At 27.1% G+C, this 14,598-nt stretch overlaps 1 protein-coding gene across 2 annotated transcripts; it reads right to left on the bottom strand.

Moving 5' to 3' along the window:
- Positions 1-6,689: 6,689 nt before the first annotated feature.
- On the bottom strand, positions 6,690-8,846 carry LOC137812429 (probable WRKY transcription factor 13). 2 transcript variants are annotated; one of them, XM_068614397.1, is made up of 3 exons: positions 8,291-8,846; positions 7,866-8,087; positions 6,690-7,143 (listed from the first exon to the last, which is right to left on the bottom strand). In XM_068614397.1, exons 1-3 carry the CDS (start codon positions 8,584-8,586, stop codon positions 6,972-6,974), a joined length of 690 nt encoding a protein of 229 aa, XP_068470498.1. In that variant the 5' UTR covers positions 8,587-8,846; the 3' UTR covers positions 6,690-6,971. The 2 variants fall into 2 exon arrangements, with proteins under 2 accessions (XP_068470498.1, XP_068470499.1); XM_068614398.1 differs by having other exon boundaries at positions 6,690-7,140; positions 8,291-8,836.
- Positions 8,847-14,598: the final 5,752 nt, after the last annotated feature.

Below are 14,598 nucleotides of genomic sequence, written 5' to 3'. Positions count from 1 at the left end.
TTGTCTTCCAAATATAAGCATTTTAAATGTCCATTACTTGTGAGTTTTTTTATGTCTGTATTTAAGTTTAAATTAATTTCTCCTTAAATATACAAAAATCTCTCTCTATATATATATATTTATTTATGTATGTGTTCCTTACACAAGATTCATTCACCTTACGAGGACAACTGGTTTATATATGTATGGAATTAATTATTAATTATTAGGTTTTAAAAAATTATTAAATTCAGAATATATTAAGTAATATGAACAGCACTTACCAAATAAAAAATAGTGCCTGATAAAGAATAATGAGAATCATTCATCTTTTGCATCTTCTAAATTTTAATATTATAACGAATACATTCACCAATTTATATATATATATATATATATGTGTGTGTGTGTGTGTGTGGGGTGTGTTATTCTCAGTTTTGAAAAGGGTTGAAAAGCAGTTCATATGATCAACTTCTTCAAGTTGCAGCTCTCTGACACTTTCAAATCCATGAAGCAAGAGGTGTTTCTCTAAACTATTTTATGTTGAAACTGAGTTTTGGTGCAGTGAAGTTGTCTCATTTTGCTTTCACTCTTTTCTGTTAGGGTCTGGTAGATGATCAATTCTCTTTAGTCTACTCCTTGAAAACGAATATAGAAGATCATTTCTTCATCGAAATTATATCAGAATTTTGCACTTCTGCCCGAGAAGACTTGAGACTTTTAACACAGATAATGTACTCACTATTCTTTCTTCATACATTATGATATTTTTGTGAAAAAATAAGTACTTTTTATTGTATTTTTCTGTTAAAACACAATTACATATTAATGCATAGGTTTGTTTGTGTTTTTATTGAAAAACAATACAAAATGTAGTTGTATATTAAACAGTATATACGAAGTTCTGTCCTATTCTATGTAGGAATGATCAGGTTTGGAACTACAATCTCATGAAAGAGTACGTTTATAAAGTTAAAGGCAGTTCTTCAAGGTAATATGTTTTAATATTTACATAAATATACATCGATTAGATTAAAAATAAGAATATTTTACTCTCTATTAAATTGCTATCATACTATCTCTTATATAGTCTTAGAATTAATAAAATGGTATAGTATATTAAGATTGTAATATTTTTTATTCATACTTTTTTTCCACATAAAATTTCATGTCATCACAAAATATGAAAAAAAGTGTATATATATATATATATATATATATATATATATAAAAGTAATTATCATATATCCAAGTTTAAATAGATCCTTATATTCATCGAAATATCTACTTAACTGATTTTATTCAATAAAATTCAAAAGATTTAAAATTATAACGCACACACAATTGGAAATGAAGAAAAAATAAATTAATTTCCATTTCCTGAATAGGAAAACAATCATTTAAATTTATTAACTAAATTATTGACATAAAACTATATATTATTATTTATATATTAACTCAAATAATATAAAATTAATAGATGGAAGAATCTTTGGATTTTTTTGTATTATTTAACACCAAAATATTATGAAAATAATTTTAGAAAATACATTATTTCAATTTTTTTATTTAACTATTATTTTTATTATAGTATAAACAATTAATTGGTATTTTTTGTTAGTTATAAAAGATGAAATAAGAAAATAATATCCATTCCACATTTTAATGTATAAAATTGTTTTTTTCATAACAAAGGGTTGAGAATGGGCTTGATTAACTCTCAACCTTAGTATAAAAAGAAATCAAACCTAATCAAAACTAGTCTGTTAACTTTTTGAATGTTGATTAATCTTCTTTTGAGGCATTATAATCATAACACAATTTCAATATACTCTGATGACCAAGAAAAACTGCACATGTTCTTGATGAATAAAAAAGCATGAGATGCAAAAAAATTATGATTCCTATCTGTTATTGATTTTGTGTTTATCTCAGTTTTGGAGCATGTAAAATGGCAGCAGCACTTACAGGCTTTGAACGCGCGATTGATTCTACCTCTAAAGAAGAGTAATGAACCTAATCCTAATCCAAATTATGAACTTAAACCTTATATTTAACATCTAACATCTTCAATTAACAAAAATCTCTGTGAAGGTGTCTGCAAGCACTGAAACAAACTCAGCGTGAATTTAATGCTCTACAAGAAAAACTTCATGCTTGCCTTCAGGTACTTTATTCTTATCGAGTTTTCTCAGCTAAAGGTAACTCATCAATAATATGCAAATATTTGTTCTTTGTTCTTTGTTCTTTGATCTTTATGATGTTCTTATGTAGTGTGAAAACTTGTTTTCTGAATGCAGCTTGAAAGAAGACTTGTTCTCTCTGCTAAGGGAGGAAGTGTGTGAAAATCAAGTTATTGGTTTTGAGTTTTGTTCTTTCTTGCAAGGATATTGCGTTTAGTTTAAAACATCTATATCGGTTTTATGCCTAATTGCTTTAGTAATTAGGGCTATGTTTGACTTTAATCTCTTTTATTTATATTATGTTGAATTTGGTCTCATTAGTCAAATTTTATGTTAAGGTGTGTTATTACAATCAAAGTTACAAAATCTCAATATTCAATTTTAATGCATACATAAAAAATATTAATTTTATCCTTGAAACATGCAATTATACACTTTTTAGTAAAAAAACATGTTAGTTTTTTAATTCAAAAAAAATTATTTCTATTTATTCATTCAATAAATTATTTCACTTATTTGGTAGAAATTAATTCATCTTAATTATTCAATTAATTGAAGATGCTTTGGAAATTTAGTAATATATTCTTTCTTTTTTTAAGGCATCTTACTTCCTAATATATCTATTTTTATATTTAATATTTCTTTTGTGTGTCAAATCCTCCCTTCCAAATAACCACAATATAACGCTTATTTTTTTCACATTTCTCATGCTTCAATTTTCTTTATATTGTACAATTCATTTTTCTCTATATTTAAGCCCCTTTAATTTTCAATACAAAACTCTCAAATTTAAGCAAAGTCACGTAAAAATAAATAAATAAATACGTATTAAAATTAAAATTAATATATATTAATATGTAAAATATAATAACAATTAATTTTTAACTAAAAAAACATAATAAATATATGGAGACACAATTTTGTTTCCAGTAGTAAAAGTCATTGGAGTTGGAAAGACTAATTGGAATGGAATACCACCTAAATTTAAATAATTGTGTTAAATATTTTATTCAAACGAATTTTTATATATTTGATAATTTTTTATGCATTAATACTAATTATAATTATATAAATATGCTACTTAAAATATGCTAAAATTACTACCTAAGGATATAGTATTTAGCATTTTCTATTAAAAATATTATTTTTCTATAAAATCAACACTTATTAATAAATATATATTTTTAGTTAATACTTTTATATGCTAGTTTTCCTACCAAGATCATTAGGACAATTATTTTTCTTTTATTATTTAACATTTAATTAAGTACATAATGTGAATGGTGAATGGTTTGTGGGTTATATTAATTACATTTATATCTACAAAGAGTATAGAAAAGTTGAAGTTTAAAATGATATACTTCAAATGAAAATAAAGAACAAGAAAAAAAAAGTTTTAACAGATATTATTTATCGGATATTAATATAATCTTAGAAATTGATTTAATTAACGGAGATTTTTTTAACCTTCGTTCGTTAAGTTCAAAAGGTTATTCTAAAATTTCAACAATATAATAGTGGTTTTTTAACCTCCGTTATATTTCAAAGGTTTATTCTAAAATCTCAGCAAAATAATGAAGGTTTTTTCAACCTTCATTAAATTTCAAAGATTTAGTGTAGAATCTCAAAAAAACACTCTAGTTTTTTTTTTCAAACTTCAATAAATAAATAATTAAAAATTATATAGTTTTAATATATTTTATAATTGAATTCTCTAAAATTTTGAAAGTGTAACTTAACATTACAAATAAGTTTTCTAAAGTTTCAAAAATTTATTTTAAAAGTAAAATAACCTTGGATAATATGTATTTCAACAACTAATCTTGGATCATAAGTATTTCAATAGTATTTGCATATTTCTTATGATTAATGCTAGTTGATTTATATAATTCCTAATTTTTTTTGTTACAAGCTCATACTTGAAAAAATCTTACTTATGTTGTTTTAGCTTTTGATGCATGTATATTTTGTGTGCAATTTTAGTTTTAATTATAATTGTTAAAATTTAATTCTCATAATTTTGAAATATTTTAAATTAAGGTATTTATTTTAAAGTGCATCCAATAATTAATTCACTGTAAAATTGAAAAGTAATAAAATTAATTTCTCCTCTTGCAATTTTTGAAACCCTCATATTCAAGAACACACATGACTGTGAAACTCACATCTGACAGATAATACAATTATTTAGAATTTGTAAAGTTGGGGTAGTAAAGTGATGAATATTGGAATAAGAAAAAGATAATGTCTTTATCTAGTGTTTCTTCTCCTTAGATATAATAGACATAAGAGTGGCTGAATTTAGTTAATTCTAAATTATTAATATGTTGTGCATGGTGATAAAAACAATAATTAATATGTTTTGCATTTCACCATATAGATGCGATAGAATATTAACTATTAATTTTTTTCATTTATAAATAAAATTAGTCACTTCTTAAATGAATATTACTTACTTTATACATTCAAATGATACGGTAAAATTTGACAACTCAAATCATAAATTTGTAATTTAGATATCTAAATTTTCAGAGTTGATTTATGAATAATAAAGTTATTAACATTCTAAATTACATATTCAAAAAATTTATCAATTTTGTATCTTATATTATAAAAAAAAAAGTTTGTGGAATAAAAAAATGCCCCCCAAAAGTTATTTCTTAAATATGCATTCAATTAATTAATTAATTAATTAACACAATTTTTTTAAAAAAACAATAAAACATTTAACAATTAATAATTACAAAATTTAAAAATACTGATTTCACGTAAATTTAGTATATATTAATTTAGGATATTAAATATTTTAACAAATTACCTAGGAAGTAAAAATATACTTAAAATGTTATAATATAATTTAAAATATTAACATTAACCAAATCTGTGCCAAATTTTATATTGAAGTTATTTTAAGTTTTAAATTATATATTTTTTAATATTCACGTATAAAGTTAAAACTATTTATTTCTAAGAAAAATATATCAAAATTATTTAATTTAGTTTAATTTGAATTCTTTTAATTATAATTAAACTAGTTTGGTAAAAACACTTATATAACTGAAAACTATCAAATTGAAAATTAATAAATGACAATTATTTCCATCGTCCAATAAAAAACAGATTATAAATTAACATTTTTATTTTTATAAATTAAGATTAAATACAATTAATTTGTTTGATATAGGAGAATAAGTCAGGCAAGCAATAACATTTGAAAATTCTGTCCGCTTACAAGGTTATCAATCATTTCTGTATACAAAAGATAATAATTGAATACTCACACTACAAAAAAAAATTCATGAAATAGAAATCAGAGAAAAAAAATAATGAAATAGAAACTAGAGACAAAAATTAATTAGTTGCTATAAGGACTAAATTAGGTACTATTTTAGAAACTAAAAAAAATAGTTTCTAAAAATTTGATAGAAAAACCTTGGTTGCTAATTAAATAACAATTTAGAAACTTATAAACTAATTTAGAAACCAAATTTTTTTTAGTCTCTAAAATGGTATTTAATTTAGTCACTTTAACAACTAATTATTTTTTTGTCTCTAAACTTAGTTTTTATTTTATGATTTTCTTGTATTGTGAAATTATAAATTGACATTTTAATGTGCCGTTCTCATTGTTGAGACTCTTCTAAGACTTGGTGGGACCTTGTATTTATTGAGATAACTGACCTAGTTGTGAAAAGTCTCTTGTGTCCTTAATTATCTATTTGTGTCCTTAATTATCTATTTGTTCAGTTGGTTTGTATGAGGTGCTTTATTGGGAAATTTTACAACAAGATGGGTTTTGGTACAAAGATAAAATATTGCACAGTTAAGGCCTGGATCACCATTTGTTCTGATGTAGATATGTCTCTATTTATGACAAGGTTATGATGCAAATGTCTCTTTCTCTATAAGAGATATAGGAGAAGGAGTAGTAAAGGGGGCTATGTAAGATGCAACCAAGGTTTGGAGATGCATATGAAGATACCAATTAAAGTTGGAGTTCCTTGCTGCTCTTGTTTCCTTTCCAAGCTCATATTTTTTGTGTAGCTCAAAGGAATTAGTCTCTTAGGACATACATTGGTGTTTAAAACAAGGAATACAATATGATTTGGTTTTGCATTTCTGCATAATAGTTATGCCAGAACTGTTGATTTCTCAGGAACTTGAATTGCAGATGGAGAAAAATATTTATCTTGTTATATAGCTCTCATACAATGTCTATCACAAATGTCTAAAAGTGATATTTTGGGTGAGGAGGAGTTTGGGATGTTGCAAGATAAAAGCATAGAACTTTATCTTTTGATGCTAGCTTTACATTGTCTTTTTGTAATATGCTTTCCGTAACTTTTTGGTGTTTTGTTTCGAAGACATTTTTGCCACATTACTCCAAGTTTAAAACTTTTTTTTATACCGATTTGATCATTCTTTATTGAAACAAAATAACCTTTTTTAGATAATAGTAGCAATTTCCATTAGAAAGTGTTTGCACTAAAGTGAATAGAGAGAGATGAAGAGTAAAGAGGCAAAAAGTAAGGCAACGTACACAAATGTCATGAGTATCTTAATTAGTTTTTAATTAGTACATCGAGAGAAGCAAAATGCGTGGTATATGGAACTAGAAAAATCAACAATAACACTCTTATATATGGTGTGCTTGGAAGTGATGAAAACGCTGGATTAGTGGATTCAGAAGATCATGCATTTTACGAATACATTTTCTCCATCTTCTGTATATCTATATATACTTATTCAATTCTCATCTCAGCAAAGCACACCCTCAAGCAAGTACAATATTAATTATGTTCACTTAATCTACCATAAGAAGTTGCCAAGTTGAGATGCTGATGAAGAATCTTCCAGATCATTCGATGGAGAGTGAACATGTCTCCCTTCATATGTGGTTATCACCATCCTCGGATCCTCCGCCAACCGTTCCACACGTTTCTTTACTCGACAATTATCTTGTGTGCAACGGTAATAGCTTCTACATGCAATGCAGACCAAGCACACTATAAGAAACCTTTTTTTCTTGAGGTTGTCATGAATCATGATCACATTGTAAGAGAGTAATTTTGTTGAAGTGCACATTAATGACAGTTTAATAACAAAATATCCTCCTGTTATAATTGGAATCTACATGTAAGAGCCATCAATACACCAACATAAAGGCACTATAAGGACCATTTATATCCATAAGACAGGAAAGTGCTATAATGGGTTTGTGAGGAAAAGTCTTTGCTGAGACCTACTTAGCATGAGTGCCATGATCTGCTCGAGTGTTTGGAAAAAGTTCTTGTACACATGTACATTTTCATATACTATAATTAACATCTCAGGGGTCATAATTACTTGTTCTTTAACCTTGTCAAATTTTATTTCCTATCCTTAGAACAAAGTTATTTTATATGCATTTTGAACTTGACATATAAAGTGAACTTCTGCTTTTATATATATATCTTTAACTATTGTAGGCACCACCACATTATGCAGAAAGAAATTAAGATCTTGCCGAAACCAGTAGAAAAGCTGGATACATGTAATTATGATCAAAACAATGAAGATAATAATGAGAGAGGGGTGGCGAGATTGGAGAGAGAATAGATATATGTTTGCATAGTGAAAGGTTTGATGAATTTGAATATTCTTGAATCAACTTTTAAATGAAAGCAAAAGCAAAAAAGAGAGGGGCTTTGAAGTGATGAATACCTGGGGTGCTGCGTGTTCTTCACAACTTTCTGTCCGTACTTTCTCCACTTGTAGCCATCGTCCAATACATCCACATCGCTCATAGTCTTGAAGCAAAACCTAGGCTCTCTAACCTTCCTTCTTGCCTTCATTTTCTTCATCTTCATGGCTGAAATTCCCAGATGATGATCATCAAATCCACTTCTTTTACTGCTGAAGCAATCAGTCACTTCTCCCAATGCCCTAAATTCAATCATGACGAAACACCAATTAACTCTCTTTACTTATATCAGAAAACTCGTTCATTTAATTAACAGTTGCAGTACATCTTTTAATACTGGAAAAAACTTGTAAGGGTATATGGATATGTCTCTATATGTTGATGGTTAAGTAATTTAATTACATGATAAAGAATAAGGTTAAATAGAGTGAGTTATTTCTCTTACCATGGATTTACACTGGATCTATGCAAGGAGAGGAATTGAGCTCCTCCAAAGCCAGAAGTGAGGTCTTCTCTAGACTTCTGAAATAGGGTTTCTGTTAGATTTGATGTAGAATCTTGTTGAGATATAGCAAGTGAAGAAGGTGTTATGGAGCTGAAGGCTTTCAAAGAGGATTGGTGGCAACCCAAAGGAGGCAAGGTGAGGTTTGTTGGAAAGGGAAAGAACCCCATCTGTGTGGGAATCTGATCCTGCTCCTCAAATAAGCTGTGGTGAGCAATGGTGTGGGAAGTTGTTGACATAACTTCTTATGATCTTTCTTCTCCTTCTCTCTGGTTTCTTTCACCACACAGTTCCAATAATCTCTATACAGATATTGGTGATGTTTCTAGAGGAAGAGGTTTGGTAAGGCTTGAAGATGGTTTCTCTCGAACTTTGGAGGTGAGAATTACACTCTAATGGAACGCATAAACTTATAACGTTGCAAACAACTTTCCCTTTTTCGCTTTCTCTCTTTCTTTCTTTTCTTCCATGATTTTCTAATTTCTAAAATGTCTCATCTATTCTATGTATTCCAACAGGTCAAATAACTAACTATATGGATCCACATTCAGTACAGGTGGAATATGCAGAAATTGGAGTTTAATAAGTCTAATAAATAAATAAAATGTAACTATCATCATTTTTATAAATTTTCTCATTCAAATTTCTTTTCATATTTTACCATGAAAAGTTTTCACCTATATGTTGAATTTCTAATGTGACACTAAAAAAGTTTTGAAAAAAATCCAAAACATTGTTTTATTGTTAATTTTTTCAAAGATAACGTCATTTTGAACTAGTTTATTTTTTATTTTTTGTCAAATTTTATTTTACATCCTCTTTTAAAAAAATCCATAGATAAATAAATAAGCCAAAATTTTGACAGAAAACCATGTAAAAAATAGGTTATAAAACTCACAAATATGACAATTAAGTAGTAAAAGTAATATATTCACTAAAAAAATTATTAAATAAAAAATAATCTTAAATTATATATTATTTTATACACTAAAAAATTATTGTTATCTAGATTCTATGGTTAATAAGAATTTATAAACTAATTAGTTTCTAAATTAATATCTAATTAAATATGTATCAAAGTTTTAACAACCAATTTTAGAATTTAAGTTAATTAATAATTAAAATCTTGATAACTAATTAAATAGCACCTTAAAAATTAATTTATAAATTTTTGTTAATAATATAAATTATTTTAGATGCTAATAATGTTTTAATCTATAAAATAGTATTAATTTAATTAATATAATAATTTTTTAAATAATTTTTTTAAGGATTTTCTTGTAATATATATGAAAAAAAAAAACTCAAACTGATGGGTTAGATTCTTTAGAGACACTGACCATCAACAAAAAGTTATTAAATATTTGATATTTAAACATATTAGCATAAAAAATGGACATAGATGGATTTTATGATAGATATGTTGAAAAGGTGTAGAAAAAGGATGCGAGAAACATGGTAAAAGTTTAAGGTGAGAGATAGTTTTAGTAAGAATTGAACAGAGTTGGCAGTTTGATGAAAACAGTGATGTACTATTTTGCCTAAAAAGCTTGGAATTTCCATGTCCTTCATGGTTAGTGGGATTTTACTGTGCCATGGAGGTCAACATTACACGACAAATGCCTCAACACACAAGTTTATTCATATCTTTGCCCTAAAAAATGTCTATGAAACTTCCATGCAACACCCCCTTGTTGTAGATAATAATTATAATATGGGCAAAAGCAAAACCTGTTGAGTGCACAATAATAGAAATAGATACCTAGCCATAATCAAATGTAAGTGAAAATTATCGATCATTATATTCATCAATTCTCCATAAAGTATCTAAGAAAAGGGGTAAAAAGAGAGTTTGTGTTGGATCATTTTTTTTTGTGTGCATAAAAAAGAAAGAAAAAAAATGGGAGGAAGTGATGATGATTATTGTATGCATTATCTATCACACCCATCTCTGCAACTGTGGTGAAGTATCATTATGAATGGTGATTGCTTCTTTGACTTTATGTGGCCAAAAAAGCCTCTTGCCTTTCTCATATCCCTTTTGCTCTTTTAACTTTCTAAAACTCCAACTAACCCCACAACACCAAACTTTTTTCTCAAATTCCAAACCAAACTTATAATATGATTAATTTAGTGTAACAATCATTATTAACTTTATATTTTCCCATGCCTAAAAATCTGTGGACCTATCTCCACATTCATCTACCCTCTTCACAAATAATTCAATAATTATCTTTTCTTTGTACTTCATATACCTATTTAACCTATCACAGAATAATCATCTAGGGATTGTTTTTTGTTGTTCAGAATCATTTTTCAAACCAAAAGTAACTATTTTTTTTATCGACAATAAAAAATAAATAAATGAGAATCACTTTAAGGATGATCCAACCCTTATATATAAAGAGCTAACGCCTTATCAACCTCCAACCAAGGAAATTTTTTAACTTAAATAAGGAATAATCAAAACAACTTAAAAAAGCTTTAAATAACCAACTTTCACTGGGTTCAAAACCTAATTGAGGTACGTAAAGAAATTACAACAGGACTTTGCAAAAATTCAAGACCAAACATTTACATGTACCACTACAAATACCTCGAGCGCATCTAGAAAAATAACTATTTACTATGCAATAAATAGTAATTTCTGGATAAGAATGAATGTCTTTAGTAAGACAAAGGATTATTTGATGTAATGAAATGCAACTTGGTACGGCTAAAGTATGAGAAACCATTCTTCACCACCAAAATCGTGTTAAAAATTATTTAATAACAATTAATTTTAAAAAAATACTTTTATTTTTAAATTAGTTGTTATTAAACTTTGCATTCAGAATGAAATGTAGAATTGACACCTACACTCTTCTTTTGGCATTATTACATACCTATAGCTAAATGCCGAAAGACATAAAAAGTGCATTCAGTCATCAGTGATATCTTTATCAACATAAGAAATAATATAAGTTGATGTAGAAAAATATTTTACAATGATGTCAGTTCGGCTGAGAAACGATGCATGCTTCTGTATTGTAATTTAAATCCAAATAACATTGAAATAGTCTAAAAATTAATTTAATTAGAAAAATGATCAAGTTTACCATTCTTATTTTACAATTGAATTAATCTACTCTATAAATGCTTGATCTGTGAGCATTTAATTAATTGTTGTGATATAATTAGAAAAAAAATGTTTGGTAACTCGGTGACCTTCGATGGCGCGGTGGTAGATGCGCTTGTGGTAGATGCACTTGAGGTATTTGCACTGATACAGGTAAATGTTTGGTCTTGGATTTTTGCAAAGTCCTATTATAATTCATTTACGTACCCCAACGGTTTTGAACCAAGTGAATTGTATGAGACTGGTTGTTTAATGTTTTCTTGAGTTTGGTTTGGTTGTTCCTTATTTAAGTCCTTGGTTGGAAGTTGGTAAGACGCTAACTCTTTATGTATAAGGGTTGGACCATCCTAAAGTGATTTCCATTTATTTATTTTTTATTGCTAATAAAAAAATTAGAAAAAAAATGAAAAGAAAATGTGAAATGGTTTTGCTGGCGTTAGGCTAACGTAGTGATGATGTGAGAGTGAATACGTAGTATTGCATCAGCTACAGCAAGGTCCCTTGGTTTATTATTGATTTAAATGAAGATGCTTTTTATTTATTTATTTTGTTTTTGTTTGAGCCCTAAGTAAGGTAGAAAAAAGGCATAGGGGTGGCAAACATACATCATTTCTTTTTGTCTCTGCTTATAGGTTGCAATTATGTCCTTCAAATTACCCCTATTAATCTATTATACCTTCCCTCACTTTTTTCTTTTTCTCTTTAACCCCATATTCACTTAATATATTTATTAATATCTACATTTTTATTTTACCATACCTACACATAAATATTTATTTTATGCTTAATTAATGGACTCCTAATTAAAAGGCAAAAGTTAATGTGTGATTGAGATTACTAAAATGATTACAGTAATTTGAACTTACTCACTTTTTATCTGTAGATTATCCTTACTTAATATTAGTAATATATTACATTGGGATCATTTATATATAATGTTTACTTTTTGAAATATCATTGTTGATTCAAATGATAATTAATATAAAGTAGTTAATAGTTTATATTAATCCTAGGAAAGCAGTACCCTATATAATTTATCACTTTATTGTCTTTAGGTCCAATATATTTGTCAGGGCTCGTCGTTATAAATATATATATATATATAGTATTAAAGTTTCAAATTAAATATTGTATATATTAAAATAGATGTACTCACATCGGAAAAGAACAAATAAAAAAATATAATTTTTAAAATTTAAAATTAAATAAAATAAAATTCTATAATTAAGTTTTGTAATACCTAAATTATAAAAATTTAAATAACATATATATTGTATATAGTTTTCATCTCACGGTCATATTAAATATATATAATTATCATATCGTCAAGGCAAAACCAAAAAATTATAAACATATATAAAGTAGTTATCGTAAAATCAACACACCCCTTTCATATTTATTTTGAAGAAATATTTGTTCACGTGTTAAAAATATAACTATAGTAAAATCGTAAAAATACAAAACAACATTGAGTTAACTATTTATCACATCAACAAAATATTAAATTGTTTATTAAATCATAAAAACACGAAACAGTCCCAAATTATCAAAGATTATTCATTACATCTAAATATAGTTTTAAATTACTCCCCATGACTTTTGTTGTTGTTTTTTTTTTCTTTTAGTAATTTTTTATATGGATTATAACATCTTACCTATTCCATGTTCAATATATTATTTGTTGTACGTGGTTGATTTTATTGAATTAAGGAATATTTATATGTTGTTTTTAGTGTAATATCAAAATTACCCTAGATGCATTTTAAAATATAAATATTTTTTATTAAAAAAATAATAGAGAAAATTAAAAAAAAAATCTTAAAATTTTTAATTATTTAAAGATGCTATTTATTAATTGTTAATAATAGTTATAAAAAATCGAATACTTTAAATATAAAAAAATTAATAATTTATCTAACAATTCTCACAAATTCATTACTTTTTACTCCTCTCACACTTCAGTTTTACTTTCAAATTTCAGGAACGGGATTATCCACAAATCCAATCCAAATAGAGACAATTTTCAGAAATCATCTTAAGTTAATCTTGTGAAACCCGACAAATAATAAATAATGTTTAGGAAACAAAGCATTTTAAGTGTAAACTAGTAAACACACACACCAAACAGCACTTGGTGGGTGTGGTTATTCACCATGCAAGGTGTATCTTTGGTGAAGTGCAAAAATTAAGGAACAATGATTTATAGTATGTTGAAAAAACAAAAATGGAAATAAAAATGTGAATGATCTGAAAGTGTAGCATGGAATGATTAGGCCATGCCCCTCTCCTGCTATATGTGGGTGTGCCATTTTTGTCCACTTCCTGTCTTTTTTCTCACTCTAATTAACATCTTCCCGTTTGTCAGACACAGACACCCCATGCCTTACAGTAACAAAAGTTCATGTGACAAGACACTGCTCTCTCTGTCTCTCACCCATTCTTCATAACCCTACTTCAGATATCAGTTGCAAACTCACTGCACCAAATATTAATTCATATTTAATATGAAACTTCAATTATATTTGAATTTCCAATGTTTATATTTAATGACTGTTATACTCCAATGGATTCATTTCAGAGGTAAGATGTAGAATAAAATAGTGTCTCTTCAAAAATAGAGAAAACTGAGTATTTGAGTGCTGATAATTAAAACATTTATTTCTGCTATTACATTTATAATCATATCAAACATTCATCTCTTCTCTCTACTCAGTATATACTCCAAAAGAAGTGTCTGCAAAACATGTCACTCTTGTTTCTTTATATGAAGACTAATCGTTGCATGTGAAGACAAAAAACGATGAAGATGTGGTCTGAGACAAAATAATGTCTTGAAGAGTTGTTGAAAGATTGGGGAAAACTTTGAAAAGTTGGAAAGAACAAGTCTCGTGTTCCTCGAAATTTTCGGGGCATGAACCTGCATGAATGGCAACTGTGAAAAGCAGCTTTTGATACCACGTCCCTCGTCAAGAATGCACTGATTTTCTCCCCACGCGCTCTGATCTCAGTTGGATCAAGAACAATAAAGAATAAGTATCCATTTTTCGAATAGCTTGCTACGTGGTTGTGTTTCTTGTTCAACGCATCAGAAAAGTGCAGAATCCCTGAAGCAAAAGAATTAATGCAGTGAAGC

This window comes from Phaseolus vulgaris, chromosome 2 (assembly GCF_000499845.2).
Source record: "Phaseolus vulgaris cultivar G19833 chromosome 2, P. vulgaris v2.0, whole genome shotgun sequence".
NCBI classification, from domain to species: domain Eukaryota; kingdom Viridiplantae; phylum Streptophyta; class Magnoliopsida; order Fabales; family Fabaceae; genus Phaseolus; species Phaseolus vulgaris.
The sequence above is the reverse complement of the archived record's forward strand: the minus strand, read 5'-3'. Positions and strand labels throughout refer to the sequence as shown.